At 40.0% G+C, this 14,435-nt stretch overlaps 2 protein-coding genes across 4 annotated transcripts in view; one reads left to right on the forward strand and one right to left on the reverse strand.

Moving 5' to 3' along the window:
- Positions 1 to 6,366, reverse strand: part of FANCM (FA complementation group M) — a 51,941-nt gene extending 45,575 nt beyond the window's left edge. For both annotated transcript variants that reach the window (XR_009152723.1, XM_058163151.1), the window contains exons 1-3: positions 5,799 to 6,366; positions 3,926 to 4,098; positions 2,348 to 2,425 (exon numbers count right to left, since the gene is read on the reverse strand). Coding sequence is in view for 1 of the 2 variants with exons in the window: in XM_058163151.1 (XP_058019134.1) it covers positions 2,348 to 2,425; positions 3,926 to 4,098; positions 5,799 to 6,276 (729 nt within the window). In the remaining variant the exon portion in view is untranslated. The remainder of the gene's footprint in view (positions 1 to 2,347; positions 2,426 to 3,925; positions 4,099 to 5,798) is intronic.
- A 535-nt stretch (positions 6,367 to 6,901) lies between these two features.
- On the forward strand, positions 6,902 to 14,151 carry FKBP3 (FKBP prolyl isomerase 3). 2 transcript variants are annotated; one of them, XM_058163154.1, is made up of 7 exons: positions 6,902 to 7,157; positions 8,532 to 8,633; positions 10,137 to 10,244; positions 11,030 to 11,165; positions 11,721 to 11,788; positions 12,799 to 12,896; positions 13,937 to 14,151. In XM_058163154.1, the coding sequence occupies exons 1-7, from the start codon at positions 7,056 to 7,058 to the stop codon at positions 13,989 to 13,991; spliced, it is 669 nt and encodes a 222-aa protein (XP_058019137.1). In that variant the 5' UTR covers positions 6,902 to 7,055; the 3' UTR covers positions 13,992 to 14,151. The 2 variants fall into 2 exon arrangements, with proteins under 2 accessions (XP_058019137.1, XP_058019138.1); XM_058163155.1 differs by lacking the exon at positions 6,902 to 7,157 and adding an exon at positions 7,164 to 7,515.
- Positions 14,152 to 14,435: the final 284 nt, after the last annotated feature.

Below are 14,435 nucleotides of genomic sequence, written 5' to 3' on the forward strand. Positions count from 1 at the left end.
TCATGTTAGCATAATAAAAATCAGACATATTTGGACACAGAATTTCAGAGTTAAAGTCTTTCAGATCCTTTACTAATCTTCAGTCTGTAAATATTATAGACAAGCAAGAGTAAATGAGGGAAAAATTCAAGTTGTCCTAACTGTGGGGTTTGTAGCACACATATTAAGATGCAAACACCTAATTATCCGCCACGGAATTGCCAATGTCAGGTTGGCTGTGCATGTATGATTTTTACATTTTTAAAAAATGTTGGGATAATCTTGTGAGTGGCATAATCTTTTAAGTTAATTTTAAAAGCCTTTCCCTTAAAATTGGTAAAAAAAAATACCCCAAACATAAACACATAAACTTCACAATGTACCTATAGAAGATCCCAGTAGCTTCCAATATTTTACTAATAGCACCTATTAAGCAATAGTTTTAGGCCCTTCCCTCCTGTCAGTTTAAACTGTCAGCTGATCAAGAAACTGTATACAAAGGAAAACAACTTTGGAGAACTGAGATGTGCATTCAAGTATAGCAGTAGTTTTAAAAATCAACAGAGATTGATTTTTCAACAGAGCTGAATCCCACCACATGTTTATTGGACCCGTGTCCCTCCTGGTTGGTACTTGCCACACGGGAGGTTACACAAGGCTGGCTCCTGGGAGTTACCAACGCTTCCTTGCTGAGGGGCATTTTCCCCACCGCCTTGAAAGAGGCGGTGGTGAGGCCCCTCCTCAAGAAGCCTTCCCTGGACCCAGCTGTATTGGCGAACTATCGTCCAGTCTCCAACCTTCGCTTTTTGGCGAAGGTTGTTGAGAGTGTGGTGGCATATCAGCTTCCCCAATACCTGGAGGAAACTGTCTATCTGGACCCGTTCCAGTCCGGTTTCAGACCTGGATATAGCATGGAGACGGCTTTGGTCGCGTTGGTGGATGACCTCTGGAGGGCTCGGGACAGGGGATGTTCCTCTGTCCTGGTCCTTTTAGATCTCTCGGCGGCTTTTGATACCATCGACCATGGTATCCTGCTGCGGCGGTTGGAGGGATTGGGGGGCACCGTTTATTGGTGGTTCTCCTCCTATCTCTCTGACCGTTTGCAGACGGTGTTGGCAGGGGGCAGAGATCGACCACAAGGTGCCTCACTTGTGGAGTGCCACAGAGGTTGGTTCTTTCGCCTCTCCTGTTCAACATCTATATGAAGCCGCTGGGTGAGGTTATCCGTGGTTTCGGGGTGGAATACCATCTGTACGCTGACGATACTCAGCTGTACATTTCCACCCCGAACCACCCCAACGAAGCCGTCGAGGTGATGGGCCGGTGTCTTGAAGCCGTGCGGGTCTGGATGGGGAAGAACAGGCTCCAGCTCAACCCCTACAAGACAGAGTGGCTGTGGGTTCCGGTGTCCCGGTACAGTCAGCTTACACCATCGCTGACTGTTGGGGGTGAAGTATTGACCCCCAGGGGAAGGGTGCGCAACTTGGGTGTTCTCCTGGACGATCGGCTGTCCTTAGAGGAACATTTGACGGCCGTCGCCAGGGGAGCATTTTATCAGGTTCGCCTGATTCGCCAGTTGCGCCCCTTCCTTGACCGGGACTCCTTACACAGGGTCACTCATGTCCTCGTTACTTCCTGCCTGGACTATTGCAATGCTCTCTACATGGGGCTCCCCTTGAAGAGCACCAGGAGGCTCCAGCTAGTCCAGAATGCGGCTGCGCGGGTGATAGAGGGAGCACTGTGTTGCTCCCATATAACACCTATCCTGCGCGGCCTGCACTGGCTGCCGGTAGCCTTCCGGGTGCAATTCAAGGTGTTAGTCACCACCTTTAAAGCGCTCCATGGCTTAGGACCGGGTTATTTATAAGACCACCTTCTGCCACCGATAGCCTCCCAACGACCTGTGCGCTCCCACAGAGTTGGGCCTCTTCAGGGTGCTGTCAACCAAACAATGTCGGTTGGCGGCCCTCAGGGGGAGGGCCTTCTCTGTGGCAGCACCGGCCCTATTGAATGAGCTGCCTCCGGGGTTATGCCAACTCCCCGACCTCCGGACCTTGAAACGTGAACTGAAGACTCTACTATTTCATCGTGCGGGACTAGCCTAAGTACAATTTTAATTGTAATTTTAAACGGGTTTTATGTCGGTCTTTGACCGTTTTAGTTGATCTGGCCATTAAATATTTGGTTTTAATTCGCTTTTAAAATTGTTATTTGTATTTGTAGTTTTAACATGGCTGTAAACCGCCCTGAGTCCTTTGGGAGAAGGACGGTATAGAAATTAAATTATAAATAAAATAAATAAATAAATAAAAGATAATGTATAATTATTAAGAAAAACTAGCTCCCTCAACAAAAAGAATTGACTCACCTTTGCATCACTGCCAGGAGTTGCACTTAGAGCCAAGATTCGAAACTCTTTGGTGTATTTGCATAATTCTTTCACAACCTGAAGGGAGAATAACTTTCATCACCACTAAGTTTATTCTATTACATCCAAAATAATTCTGATAAAATGCAGAATATGAACAAAGCAAATTCTGACTCCCAAATTAGTAGCATCTAACAGAAAATAAAGATCAGTTTCCGTAAAATAAATGTGTATCTTGCTGAGGTGTAAGCCTATATTTGAAACTCAAATACTTTGGCCACCTAATGAGAAGGAAGGACTCACTGGAGAAGAGCCTAATGCTGGGAAAGATTGAAGAAAAAAGAAGAAGGGGACGACAGAGAACGAGGTGGCTGGATGGAGTCACTGAAGCAGTAGGCGTGAGCTTAAATGGACTCCAGAGGATGGTAGAGGACAGGAAGGCCTGGAGGAACATTGTCCATGGGATCACGATGGGTCGGACACGACTTCACAACTAACAACAACAAACCTGTATTTGTAAACTTACGCTATGTGATTAAAACCCAGAGACAATATTTATTTTCTGGTTAGGAGTTTAAACAGACAAGAGTCCCCAGCACCGTGAAACTGCACTGCTGAAACTAAACTGCAAAATGGTCAGCTTTCAGTGGGGCAATTTTCTGCAGTTGTAAGAACCCAAAAAGGTGGAATGTTTGAGTTATAAACTCTAACTTAAACATTCCTCTTTTTTTGGTTCTTCCTATTCTAACTTCCACTGTTATTGGTATTGCCAGGAATCGGAGTTTAAAAGATGAGATAGATAGCATGTCTTCTATCAAAATAGCTGTTAATTTCTCTTTTTCCTAATATTGCCCTAGCACCAAACACTTTTTCTAAAAAAAAATACTTCATTTTCTTTGCTAACATTCTTACTCAAATTGTATTATTTATATGATGCCTCTTCTGTTATGTTGAAATGCAGAAAAAAGTAGAAAAAGATTAATACCACATCAAAAAGAATCTGGAAATAAAAAATAAAATTGAAGAGAAATGCATACTTGGGCTCACTGGCTACAGGTAAAACAGAATCGATTTTAAGATTTACTACTTATAACCTATACAAGATTTTCTACCTATAGGATGACATTTAAGAGCCACCTAGTGGCAAAAAAATCTTTTTCTGTAGGATGAAAAGTAGAATTTTTCAACTCTCATCCTAAAATCCTGTTTCTTGATGCAGTCTTTTTCAATACATGTACTGAAGAGTCTATATAAATATACAATTCTAAATCAGTTAAAAATAGCCTTAATGTGCTCATCAACAGCTGGAAAACATTTTAACAATTTCTAGAGCAGCAGTTTCTTGATCTAATTTCGAAATCCTTGTTTAGAAAATAGTTCAAACTTATAGAAAGAGTTAACTGTTTCTCTCCAACTTGCTGCTTGTGAGAGAAAAAAGAATGAATGCCTGCATCTATTTTTGGCTCTGGTCACACCAACTCCAGATTAGCTGCAGACTAATATGTGCTCCTAACTCGACTGCTTTTTAAATAATAATCTATTCAAAGACAGAGTATAAGCTTGTACAATCCACACTACCTGACAATACGCATGATTTCCAAGAGCTTTATGGGCTTCATCAATAACCAGGCATTTAATTTCTGCTGCTGGACATGTGCCACGAGAAAGATCATTTGCCATTATTTGAGGAGTGAGAAAGAAGACTCTTTTGGTGCGCCAGATTTCTTTCCGATCAACAATTTGGGTACCTCCTGAAAAAAAGATAAGAAAAAATTGTATGTCTAAACATACATAGCACAGCCATTTACAGTTAATATGAGCTACATATTCTAGCAGAGTTTACATTAAATGCATTCTTATACATCAGCCTTCAGGTTTCTACATTGCTAGCCAGAAAAGCATTTTAAGTGACAGCATTTCAGAATGATACTGATAGTTCTGTACTGTACTGAAAATAGAAAATTACTTGCATTTTGCATAAAGTACCATTCAGCAATCATGAATATTGTCACAGATCAAATTGAGGAAATTCAGTTGAACTTTTTTTTAAAACTAAAATCCACCAAATTTGTTGAAGTGCAAATCACCAAATAGTTGCACTAGCTTGGAAAACAGAAAGTACAATTCAAAGTCCCAGCAAGACTGATTGATTGCAAGGTATCCTTGCTGTGCTTGGGTACTAGAAGCCTACATATTCACACATATACATACACACACTTCATCTTGTAAAAAAATATACTCAAGATAATCAGGATTATATCCTCTACCCATTTTAATCATGCAGAGCAGTAGTTCTTAAAATGGGATAATTATTCCCAAGGAGGTAATTTGAGCATATCCTGGGGACTGCCCCTGCCAAAATACTTGAGTAAATAATAGTCAAGTTTGTGGCAATAATTATATTTGAGAAACAGGGTAACTGGATCAAACAATTTAAGAAATCCCACTCTGAAAGGATTTAATGGCTAGAATTAATCACATTTCTCTTAACTATTTTAGGTGGAAATAGACTTGGTAAAAGTCAAAAATTAGCACATAAGCAGGAGTGCGAATAATCCATAAGGAAAAAACTAAGAGATACCATTAATAACAAGTACCACAGGCTTTCTCCCTAAATTATGCAGCTTTGTTCAGAAGACTGGATTTTGCAAATAAGCATGTAACATCTAAAAATAAATTAACACCTTGTGCTGCTCCTGAAAGTCACAACTCTCATTCCATTTATTCTGGGTAGAGAAATACACACAGCACTCTTCAGCGTTTATTTTTAAAAGCAAGACTGCTGAATAAAGTACAAAATAAACCTTATAATGAAACTAGTCATAGCTTAATATATATGGAATGCCAGCTGTATCAACAGGAATTGGCTGCTTAGAAGTGCTGGTGGTATCGATCCAACCAAAAGTCACGTAAAAAGGATTGTTGGAAGAAAAATTTAAGTTGTGAGAAAGATGCTGGAAACCACATGGAGGCTGACTGGGGGGAAAAAAAGTTTATTGATAAACAGAACAACACACAAATCAGCATGCAGTTCTGGGTCAGCAGATGGATTTTTCTTCCAACCAGGATATAAAAAAGAAATAAATCCTTTCGGTCCAATTTCACTACTGGTCCGTTTCCACGGATAAAAGAGATGCCTTATTCTGGAATTCATCCCCGGAAGCTTTCAAGAAGAGACTGGGCTGTCATCTGGTCAGAAAGGATGTAGGCAGGGTCTCCTGCTTGGGGTGGGGGGTTGGACTAGATGACCTACAAGATCCCTTCCAACTCTGTTAATCTGAATCCATCTTAAGATGGAACTTCTTTTCAACTTCACAGTCTTATAGCTCTGCTCCCACCCCCACTAGTGATCCACAGCCCGCTTAGGTCCCTTACGGAGCAGGCAAAGACACTAAGCCGGCTCCTGCGAAAACAGTGCGGTCCTGAGCCACAGGCAGGGCGTGTGACCCACCCGTCATCTCGGCCATATGCGAAGCTGGGATGCCCAGGAGGCGGGCGCACGCTTCCCGTTGCTGAGCCACCAAAGGCTTAGTCGGGGCCAGGAAGAGGATCTTGCCGCCGGGGAACCACCGGTAGAAATTGTACATGACCACGGCGGCTACCAGCGTTTTGCCCAACCCTGTCGGCAGGCAGAGCAGCGTGTTGGCCAAGAGCGCTTCCCACGACGCTCGGACCTGGTAGGCGCGCTCCTCCACGCAGCCGCCGGACGGGAACATCCATAGTGCGCCCGGCGCGCCGCCGATGAACCCCCGGGCAGCAGAAGCGCCTGACGGAGAGGGCCAGGAGGGCGAATCCGCTGCCTCGGCTTCTATGGCTGCAGCCAACAGCGCCGCCTCTTCTTCCTCCTCTTCCTCTTCCACCGCCGGGGCAGGAGTCGGCTGGGCTCCCCATGCTTGGAAGAGCGTGGCCTGCCGGCTTCTGCCTTTCATTTCAGCTGAGCCGCCGTCGCCGCCGCCGCCGCCCTACCGCTGGTCTCCTGCGACTCCTCTCAAGCGGCCCTCCTCTTGAGGGCCGCTGAAAAAAACCCGCCAGCTTCGAGGAGGGCCCTGATTGGCCGAACCGAAGAGAGGCGGATCGATCACGTGCTCCATTTTTTCTCCTTTTTTTTTTTTTAGATTAGAATTCTTTATTGGCCAAGTGTGATTGGACGCACAAGGAATTTGTCTTTGGTGCCTATGCTCTCAATGCACATAAAGAGACAAGATACATTCGTCAAGAATCATAGGTACAAAACTTAATGATAGACATAGGGTACAAATAAGCAATCAAGTCATACTAGGAAACAATATCTATCTATCTATCTATCTATCTATCTATCTATCTATCTATCTATCTATCTATCTATCTATCTATCTATCTATTTATCAATCATTATCTCTCATCTATCTATCTATCTATCTATCTATCTATCTATCTATCTATCTATCTAATCATCTCTTAGACTACAATACCCAGCATGCATCAGAAATTGCTCCGCCGGTCCGGCTTTTGCGTCCATCCAATCACGTAACAGGAGCCTCTGCTTTCTCGGGTAGGACTACGCTACCCAGCATGCCCAACGGGAAGAGGCGAACGGAATCGCGTATGGGTGGAGGCGGCGTGGCGCGCCAAGGGTGCTGGAATTGTATTTCGTGCTGTGGGCTTGTGAGGGGCTGCTGAAGGGTTCCCGGACTTTCTCCTAATAGGCGCCCGCGCGTCAGGCGATGTAATGGCGGACCGCGCTCGTCCTTGGAGCCTGGAGGAGCTGCGGAGCGAGGAGCTGCCCAAGCGGGAGATTGTCCACTTTCTGCAGGAGCAAGCGGCGCACAGGGTGGGGGGTCCGAGGCGCGATCTGACGAGTGGGCAGGCTCCATTCATACGTTCGTGCGGGGCTAGCCTGGACGCGTGTAGCTTTCATTCGGCCAGAAGATCTGTGCAAAGTTGAGAAGTCCCATCCTCTCCTGCCTTATTTCATTTTTATTTTTTTTATTTTTTTGCCCTCGTTGCCCGGTTTCCTTTAGTCAGGGCTGCCTCTTTCTTTAACCCTGTCCGGCTCTTCGAAGCAAGCCATATAGATAGATCCCTTCGGACGTGATGAGAGCCTTTCAGTGAGATCGCGTTTTATCTTTCCTCCCATTTTTCATTTCACGTGACTGCGGCATTCCCACATGCCAGCTTGGGTTGTAGTCGTAAGCATAGCGCGCGTGTGTGGGTGGGTGGGGAACAGTTTCCCTTCTCACGCCTGGGAGCGGGGTTTGGGAAGGGATAGGGATTGCTGATTCCATTACTGACAGGCCAGGATAAAGTAATTTATAATCACAGATTGGTCATGCACTAATTCATTCTTGCAGGTTTTAATTCATTGATTTTTTCCCCCTGTTATTTGTTGAGTGATCTTCGGATGCCATTAACGTACTTTGCCTTGAATTTCAAAGCATAGCAAAACATTAAAATAATACGGGCAATAGTCTTTAATTTTTTTGAAATGCAAGATAATTGCCCATTGGATAATCGTCAAAAACAAAAAAATAGGCCTTGGAGAGGGCTTCCTGTAGCCGTTCATCTGCTTTCTGTGTTAACATGAAAGGAATTGCTTGGGAATAAAAAAAAATATCTCATTTTTTTTCAAATTGAAATAGTTTAGAATAGATGAATCCAAGAAGCTTTCAGTTTACAGTGCAAAGGAGAAGGGTATATTGTATAACTGAAAGCGTCTTTCAGTTACACAGTATCTTCCATTTTTAATTTTAGCTGATCTAGATTTATGGACGTGAGATCATAGACATTTTTATTTGGAATATTGTGATACTTTGATTTGTTTTTAAATTTATTTTAAGCTGATCTGCAATTTCATGGCTTACTTATATTGCAAATGAATTTATGTTTATCTTCCATTAAATTGGTAGATAGGAAAAACCAAGAGAAAGAGAATAGTATTCTTTTCACTGTTTCCTTTGCTCTTTTCTGTCTTATGATTGGGTTCTGTTCTGCAATTTGCTGTGACCATCCTGAATGGACTTCTTAGTATAGTATAGGAATCACACGTTTTTGGATTTGAGGAGCAATAGTTGGATTTATTGGATGCTACTAGAAACTTCAAATTTTCATATTGTAAAGTGTATATACTACTCCAGCTCAATTTGCAGTATAGAAAAACTTGTCATTTATTACAGGTAGCTGAACTAATCTTAAATTTTGTTTGCAGTTTCTTGCAGAGCACAAGTTGCTTGGTCAGATAAAGAATGTGGCTAAAACAGCTAGTAAGGATCAGTTAATAACAGCATACAACCAACTCTTTGAAACAAAGGTAGGTCTTATGCTTGCCTTACTTTACCAGTGCTTTATTTGTAAACTGAAAATGGATGAAAAGCTGAGTGGATAGATAATAGTATTTTTTCTACAAAAGGTGCTCAGCATCTCTACTTAAAAAGACTGCTGTGCCGTCTTTATTATTTATTGTCTTTATTCTTTATTGTTGTTAAACTTTCTGCTTGAAAGAAAAAAAAAATTCTGATTTGGGTTTTGATTATTAAGTACCAATAGATCATGGTTATAGGCGTGACTAGTATTTGCTATTTTAGATAAATGAAGCATTGACATTGTAACTGTATTATGTATCTTACTGCACCAAAATAATTTGGAAGTCACTTTTTGTTTGTTTTCCTTCTCCTCACTTTCTTTACTCTTCCCTTTTCTTTTCCCCTTTTTACATTGTATTTATTTATATTTCTATTTTATATTAAGTAAAAACTTTTAATACAAATATCTTTTAAAAAAGCAATTTTTAAAAAATGCCTATATATACTGTTTCTAGACAGACTAGGATGAGTATATAAATGTGGTCAAACTAGCTGTTAAAACTTACGTTACATGAATGTTTTTCCAAGAATGTTATTTTAATTAAACATCATTTTTAACTTGGACCTGCTATATAGTACTGATACATTTTATATGGCAGAACTATAATGACATTTTAGAGAAAGATTTTAAGATTGCACCAAGAAAATATAAGTGCAATGCCTTGAACATTCAGAATATAATAAGTATGATTGTGTTCATGTTATTCAATATTATAATAACATATCAGTAGAATAGAATAGGAGTCTCCATCCCCTGACCTACAGCCTGGTACCAGGCCCTGCTGCTGGAGAACTTGGGGACTGCTGGAATAAAAAACAAAGAATTGATAAAGATCACAAAAGTATTAAGTTTTAAAAATTGACATTAAAAGTTTCTGGCAAATGGCTATGGTGGTCCATTTAAAAAATCATGGGTGGCACTTAGACAAACTGCACATTCACAAAAAACACCTACCTGTCAATTGCAAATGGCCACATTGCTTAGCTACACACATGTACTACAACGATACAGTACAACTTCCTAGATTCTTGGTAAGAACTTGAGGTTTACAAAGGACAATACCAGCTAAGAACTGGCAGCTGTGACTTCACATTGGTGTGAGCAGATATGCTGAAATGGCTCCTTTGCAAGATGCCCATTCTTAATGTACACTGAGAGCATATGCACCAAGACAAATTCCTTGTGTGTCCAATCACACTTGGCCAATAAAAATTCTATTTTATTCTATTCTATTCTATTAATATCCTTTGTCTAGAGTTGTATACTTCTTTTTATCTTATTTACTTTTTAAGCTGGATTTTATGTACTTTATTTATTTGATTGTTGTACACCACCTAGAAATGAGTTTTGTGAAATTGGCAGCTATAAAATTTGATTAATAAATACTTTCCATAGCACTGTTATAACTTCCTTATAATTTAGATAGATCACTAAAACGTATATTTCTTAGAGCTTTAAGGACACAGAGAGCACTGAACAAGTGGCAGAACAGCTAAAAAATACCAAAATTGATGAAAACCAACCCAAAAAGACAAAATCTGAAGAAGTTGTTGATGAGGTAAGTTGGGAAGTACCTCAGTCACGTTTTTCAATTTCTACTAGGTGAGTACATTAAAAAAACCATATATTAATGAGAAAGGACATATTCACAATACACCTAGCATAGCTGTGATAAGTAAGAGACAAGTTCTTTTGTCTATTGAAAATAATGCTGTAATTATAAAGTATATTCTGCAAAATAGGACAATACTGTATAACTGTTTAAATTTAAGTTTTGTGATAGTTGTGTCTGATTTTGAGCTGGTAGTGATTTCTATTCTGCTCATTAGATCTTTTGGGGTTCTGACTTCTGAAATTAGTTGCATTTTCCATATATGTAACAACATGGTCAACTCAAGCTTGAACACATAATTCTTTTAAAATAAAATGTGCATGATCAAGCTTAATGGTATATGTCACAAACCTCTATACATATTTTAAAGAATAAAATCTATTGTAGAAGACATTTCTGTATGTGTGTGTACAGAATGATATAGTTCATGGTTTTACCCTTTTTGGGACCAACTAAAAAGCCACTTGAAAAGAATTTTCAGTTCAGTAGTGATCTTAACCTTACTTGACCTATTAATTAGGAGTTTGTCCAGATGCTAAATAAATATCCTGTCCCATAGAAGGGGGAATAGAATTCCTGTAAAATTTTGTAAAATGTATACTTCTCTGAGTGTATGAAAAGGAAAGTAGACTATTTATATCCTTCTAAAAATACACTATATAAAACTTTGAACCTCTGTATTTTTAAAATCGTGAAGTTTAGTGTTTTGTTTCTTTCCACTTTCATTGCAGACTTCCCCAAAATATACCAAGTCAATTCTGAAAAAAGGGGATAAAACCAACTTTCCCAAAAAGGGTGATATTGTTCATTGCTGGTATACAGGCAAGCTGCAGGATGGAACTGTTTTTGACACTAATATTCAATCAAGTAAGTGTTTAGACAGTTCTTAAAAAAAAAAAAGCTGGCAAAGCTTTTAAATGAGTGGTCCTCATTGAAGGCAGAGTGATGGAGCTACAGTGTCTCTCAAACAATAAATTGGAGCCGAGTAAGACTGTAAACCCTCGACATTTTGCATTTGTTCAAGCCATCGTGGAAAAAAGATGGAAAAACGTTTTTAAAAAAGATTATTTTTTATTTTTATAAATATAATTCGAGGTGACAAACACACACCTAATATTCTCTCCTCCTATTTTCACCACAGCAACCCTGTAAAGGGAGTTGGGCTGAGAAAGTGATCCAAAATCACTGTTAGCTTTCATGCCTAATGTAGTCCTAGAACTCCGTTTCCTGACTTTTAGCCTGGCGTCTTAATAATCTACAGCAGACTTTAGACTTTACTAGAATTCTTGTGAATCAAGTCTGGTCTTCCCTACAGTGTATTTTGTACCCAGAAAGAAAGGAGAAAGATGCAAATGTTCTATTAAGATTTGAATCTTAATTCCCTGTTAATCTGATAGTTTGCAACCAAATCTTATTTTTCAGGTTCAAAGAAAAAAAAAGCATCTAAACCACTGAGCTTCAAAGTTGGTGTTGGAAAAGTGATTCGAGGTGTAAGTGTGCTAATGTGGGTGACTGAGAGTATCACGTTCTCATACCCTTTCATTATTAGAAAATAGTTTTGGTTTTGCAGCTGTTCAGCCATCTGTCTGTTTCTTTCCATAAGAGGAGGCATTGGGTATATGTCATCCCATGAGCCCTTTAGATTCTTCTATCCTGCCAGGAATGAGAGAACACCATTGGAAGTCTGCCCATACATTTCCTGCAGACCAGTGTCCAACTGTCATAATTAGAGGTTTTGGGAGACAGCTATGTGTCATGCATGATGTATATCATGTTTGCAGAGGTCACTTCTGATACTTTCCTTAGTTCTAGTTTTGGGTTGTAGGAAGATTGTTTACTAGTTCTGCATCTCTACCAAGACAGAAGACTGTAATCTTCAGGTTTGTAAATCTGTATTCATGACCTAAAGGGGCCCGGTGGCTCAGTGGCTAAGACACTGAGCTTGTCGATCAAAAGGTCGGCAGCTCAGCGGTTTGAATCCCTAGTGCCGCATAACGGGGTGAGCTCCTGTTACTTGTTCCAGCTTCTGCCAACCTAGCAGTTTGAAAGCACGTAAAAAATGCAAGTGGAAAAACAGGGACCACCTTTGGTGGGAACAGCATTCCATGCGCCTTTGGGGTTTAGTCATGCTGGCCATATGACCACAAAGACATCTTCGGACAGCGCTGGCTCTTCGGCTTTGAAATGGAGAAGAGCACCACCCCCTAGAATCGGGAATGACTAGCACATGTGCAAGGGGAACCTTTACTTTATCTATTCATGATCTTGTGTAATATTGCAGTCTCTGGGTCCAATTAATTGAGTCCAATCTACTAATTTTCAGATGAATTTTGTAGGCCTGATGAAAGTATTTTGTACCATTTCTAAATAATATCTAGTATGTGTTGTGTAGAAATCTTAACAAAAAGATTTCAGCAGCAGTGGAGAATGAAAAAGAAAGGCTTTTTATCTGATATTATTAAACCTGTAACCAGAACACATTTCTTTTCTATTTTTTCAGTGGGATGAAGCCTTACTGACAATGAGCAAAGGAGAAAAGGCTAATTTGGAAATTGAGCCAGAATGGGCTTATGGGAAGAAAGGACAACCCGATGCCAAGTATCCTGCTGACATTTATCACTATGTAGATTGCAAAAACCATTTTTCCTATACAATAATAGAGATTAAGAGAGCATATTTTTTCCAACAATTTTATACTGTTGCAGAAGTCTCCATCATTGTCCATAATACAAAGTGTCTTCATTGACAGATCTCTCAATGTGAAAGAACTGGAAAGACTTCTCGGGGGGGGTGGAGAGGTAAAGAGGTGGGACAGAATGAGGCAAAATTCAAGTGATAATCCTCAGTATTTTCATCTAATATTGGATGCAAAGCACAAAGGGGGGGGGAGAACTACGTCTCACAGATTTATTTAGATGTTATCTTGTTGCCTGATCTTCCTGACTAAGTTATCTTTAATTGTGTACAGTAATGATTTGACTGGGGAAGAGGGAGGGAGACTCCTTAAATTGAAGCCTCTAAGGATTAACAGGTAGAAAAGGAAAAATGGACATTGAAAGGTGGTTAGAGTATTTCGTATTTTCAATTTCATGCTTACATCCTCTAGGGGGCATTACATCTAAGGAGCATTGCTTCCACAATATCTAGGTACTTTTTATTTATGAGCATTCATTACAGGTAGTCCTCGACTTGGGACAATTGAGCCCCAAATTTCTGTTGTCAAACTGCTGTTAAATGAATCTGGCTTCCCTGTCGACTTTGCTTGTCAGAAGGTTGCAAAAGGGGATCATATGATCTCGGGACACTGCAGCCATCATAAATGTGTCAATTGCCAAATGTCTAAATTTTGATCATGTGACCATGGGGATGCTGCAATGGTCAGAAGTGTGAAAAATGGTCAAGTCACATTTTTCAGTGCCTTTGTAACTTTAAAGTTACTAAATTAACTGTTGTAAATTGAGGACTATCTGTACTTGGTTGCCAAAGCCCCCATCTGAGTTATACGCTGAATAAGAATACTTTGTGAAAAGTCATGCAATTTAGAAAAAAATATGCAGTCTTTAAGTATACAATCTTTAAGTATATATACATTTGCAACACAATCTACTATTTAAGAATTTCCTTAACTTCTATTTCAGGATTCCGCCCAATGCAAAACTTTTCTTTGAAATTGAACTGGTAGATATTGAATGATGTATTGTCTCCTTTTCAGTCTTCAATATTTGTGAAGACACAGCACTTCCGATTTCAGGGAAATGCACATGTGGCCTTTTATCTGATAGATGGAGGAGTCAAAAGACACTACTGCAATTACAGTGCAATGTCTGTATTACTAAAAACTACTTTATACATGGCTTTGACTGATGTTTTGTAGCAAGGACTTGTTAAGCACTTTGTGTTGTCTATGGAAAGATATTTTAAGATCAGGGCTCCTGATTTGCTGGGTTATAATTTCTATTCCTTTCAGCCCAAATTACCATATTTTGCTAATCTATTTTAGTCTATCTGATTTAAACATATAATCTCCATTCTTTGTGTAATCAGTTCTCTTAATCTTGCAGGCATACAATATCAGAATAGCAGGGTGGTTATTCAGCTGGAGCACACATATCCAGTCAGATATACACCATGTTGTAG

Source organism: Ahaetulla prasina, chromosome 1 (assembly GCF_028640845.1).
Source record: "Ahaetulla prasina isolate Xishuangbanna chromosome 1, ASM2864084v1, whole genome shotgun sequence".
Classification (NCBI taxonomy): domain Eukaryota; kingdom Metazoa; phylum Chordata; class Lepidosauria; order Squamata; family Colubridae; genus Ahaetulla; species Ahaetulla prasina.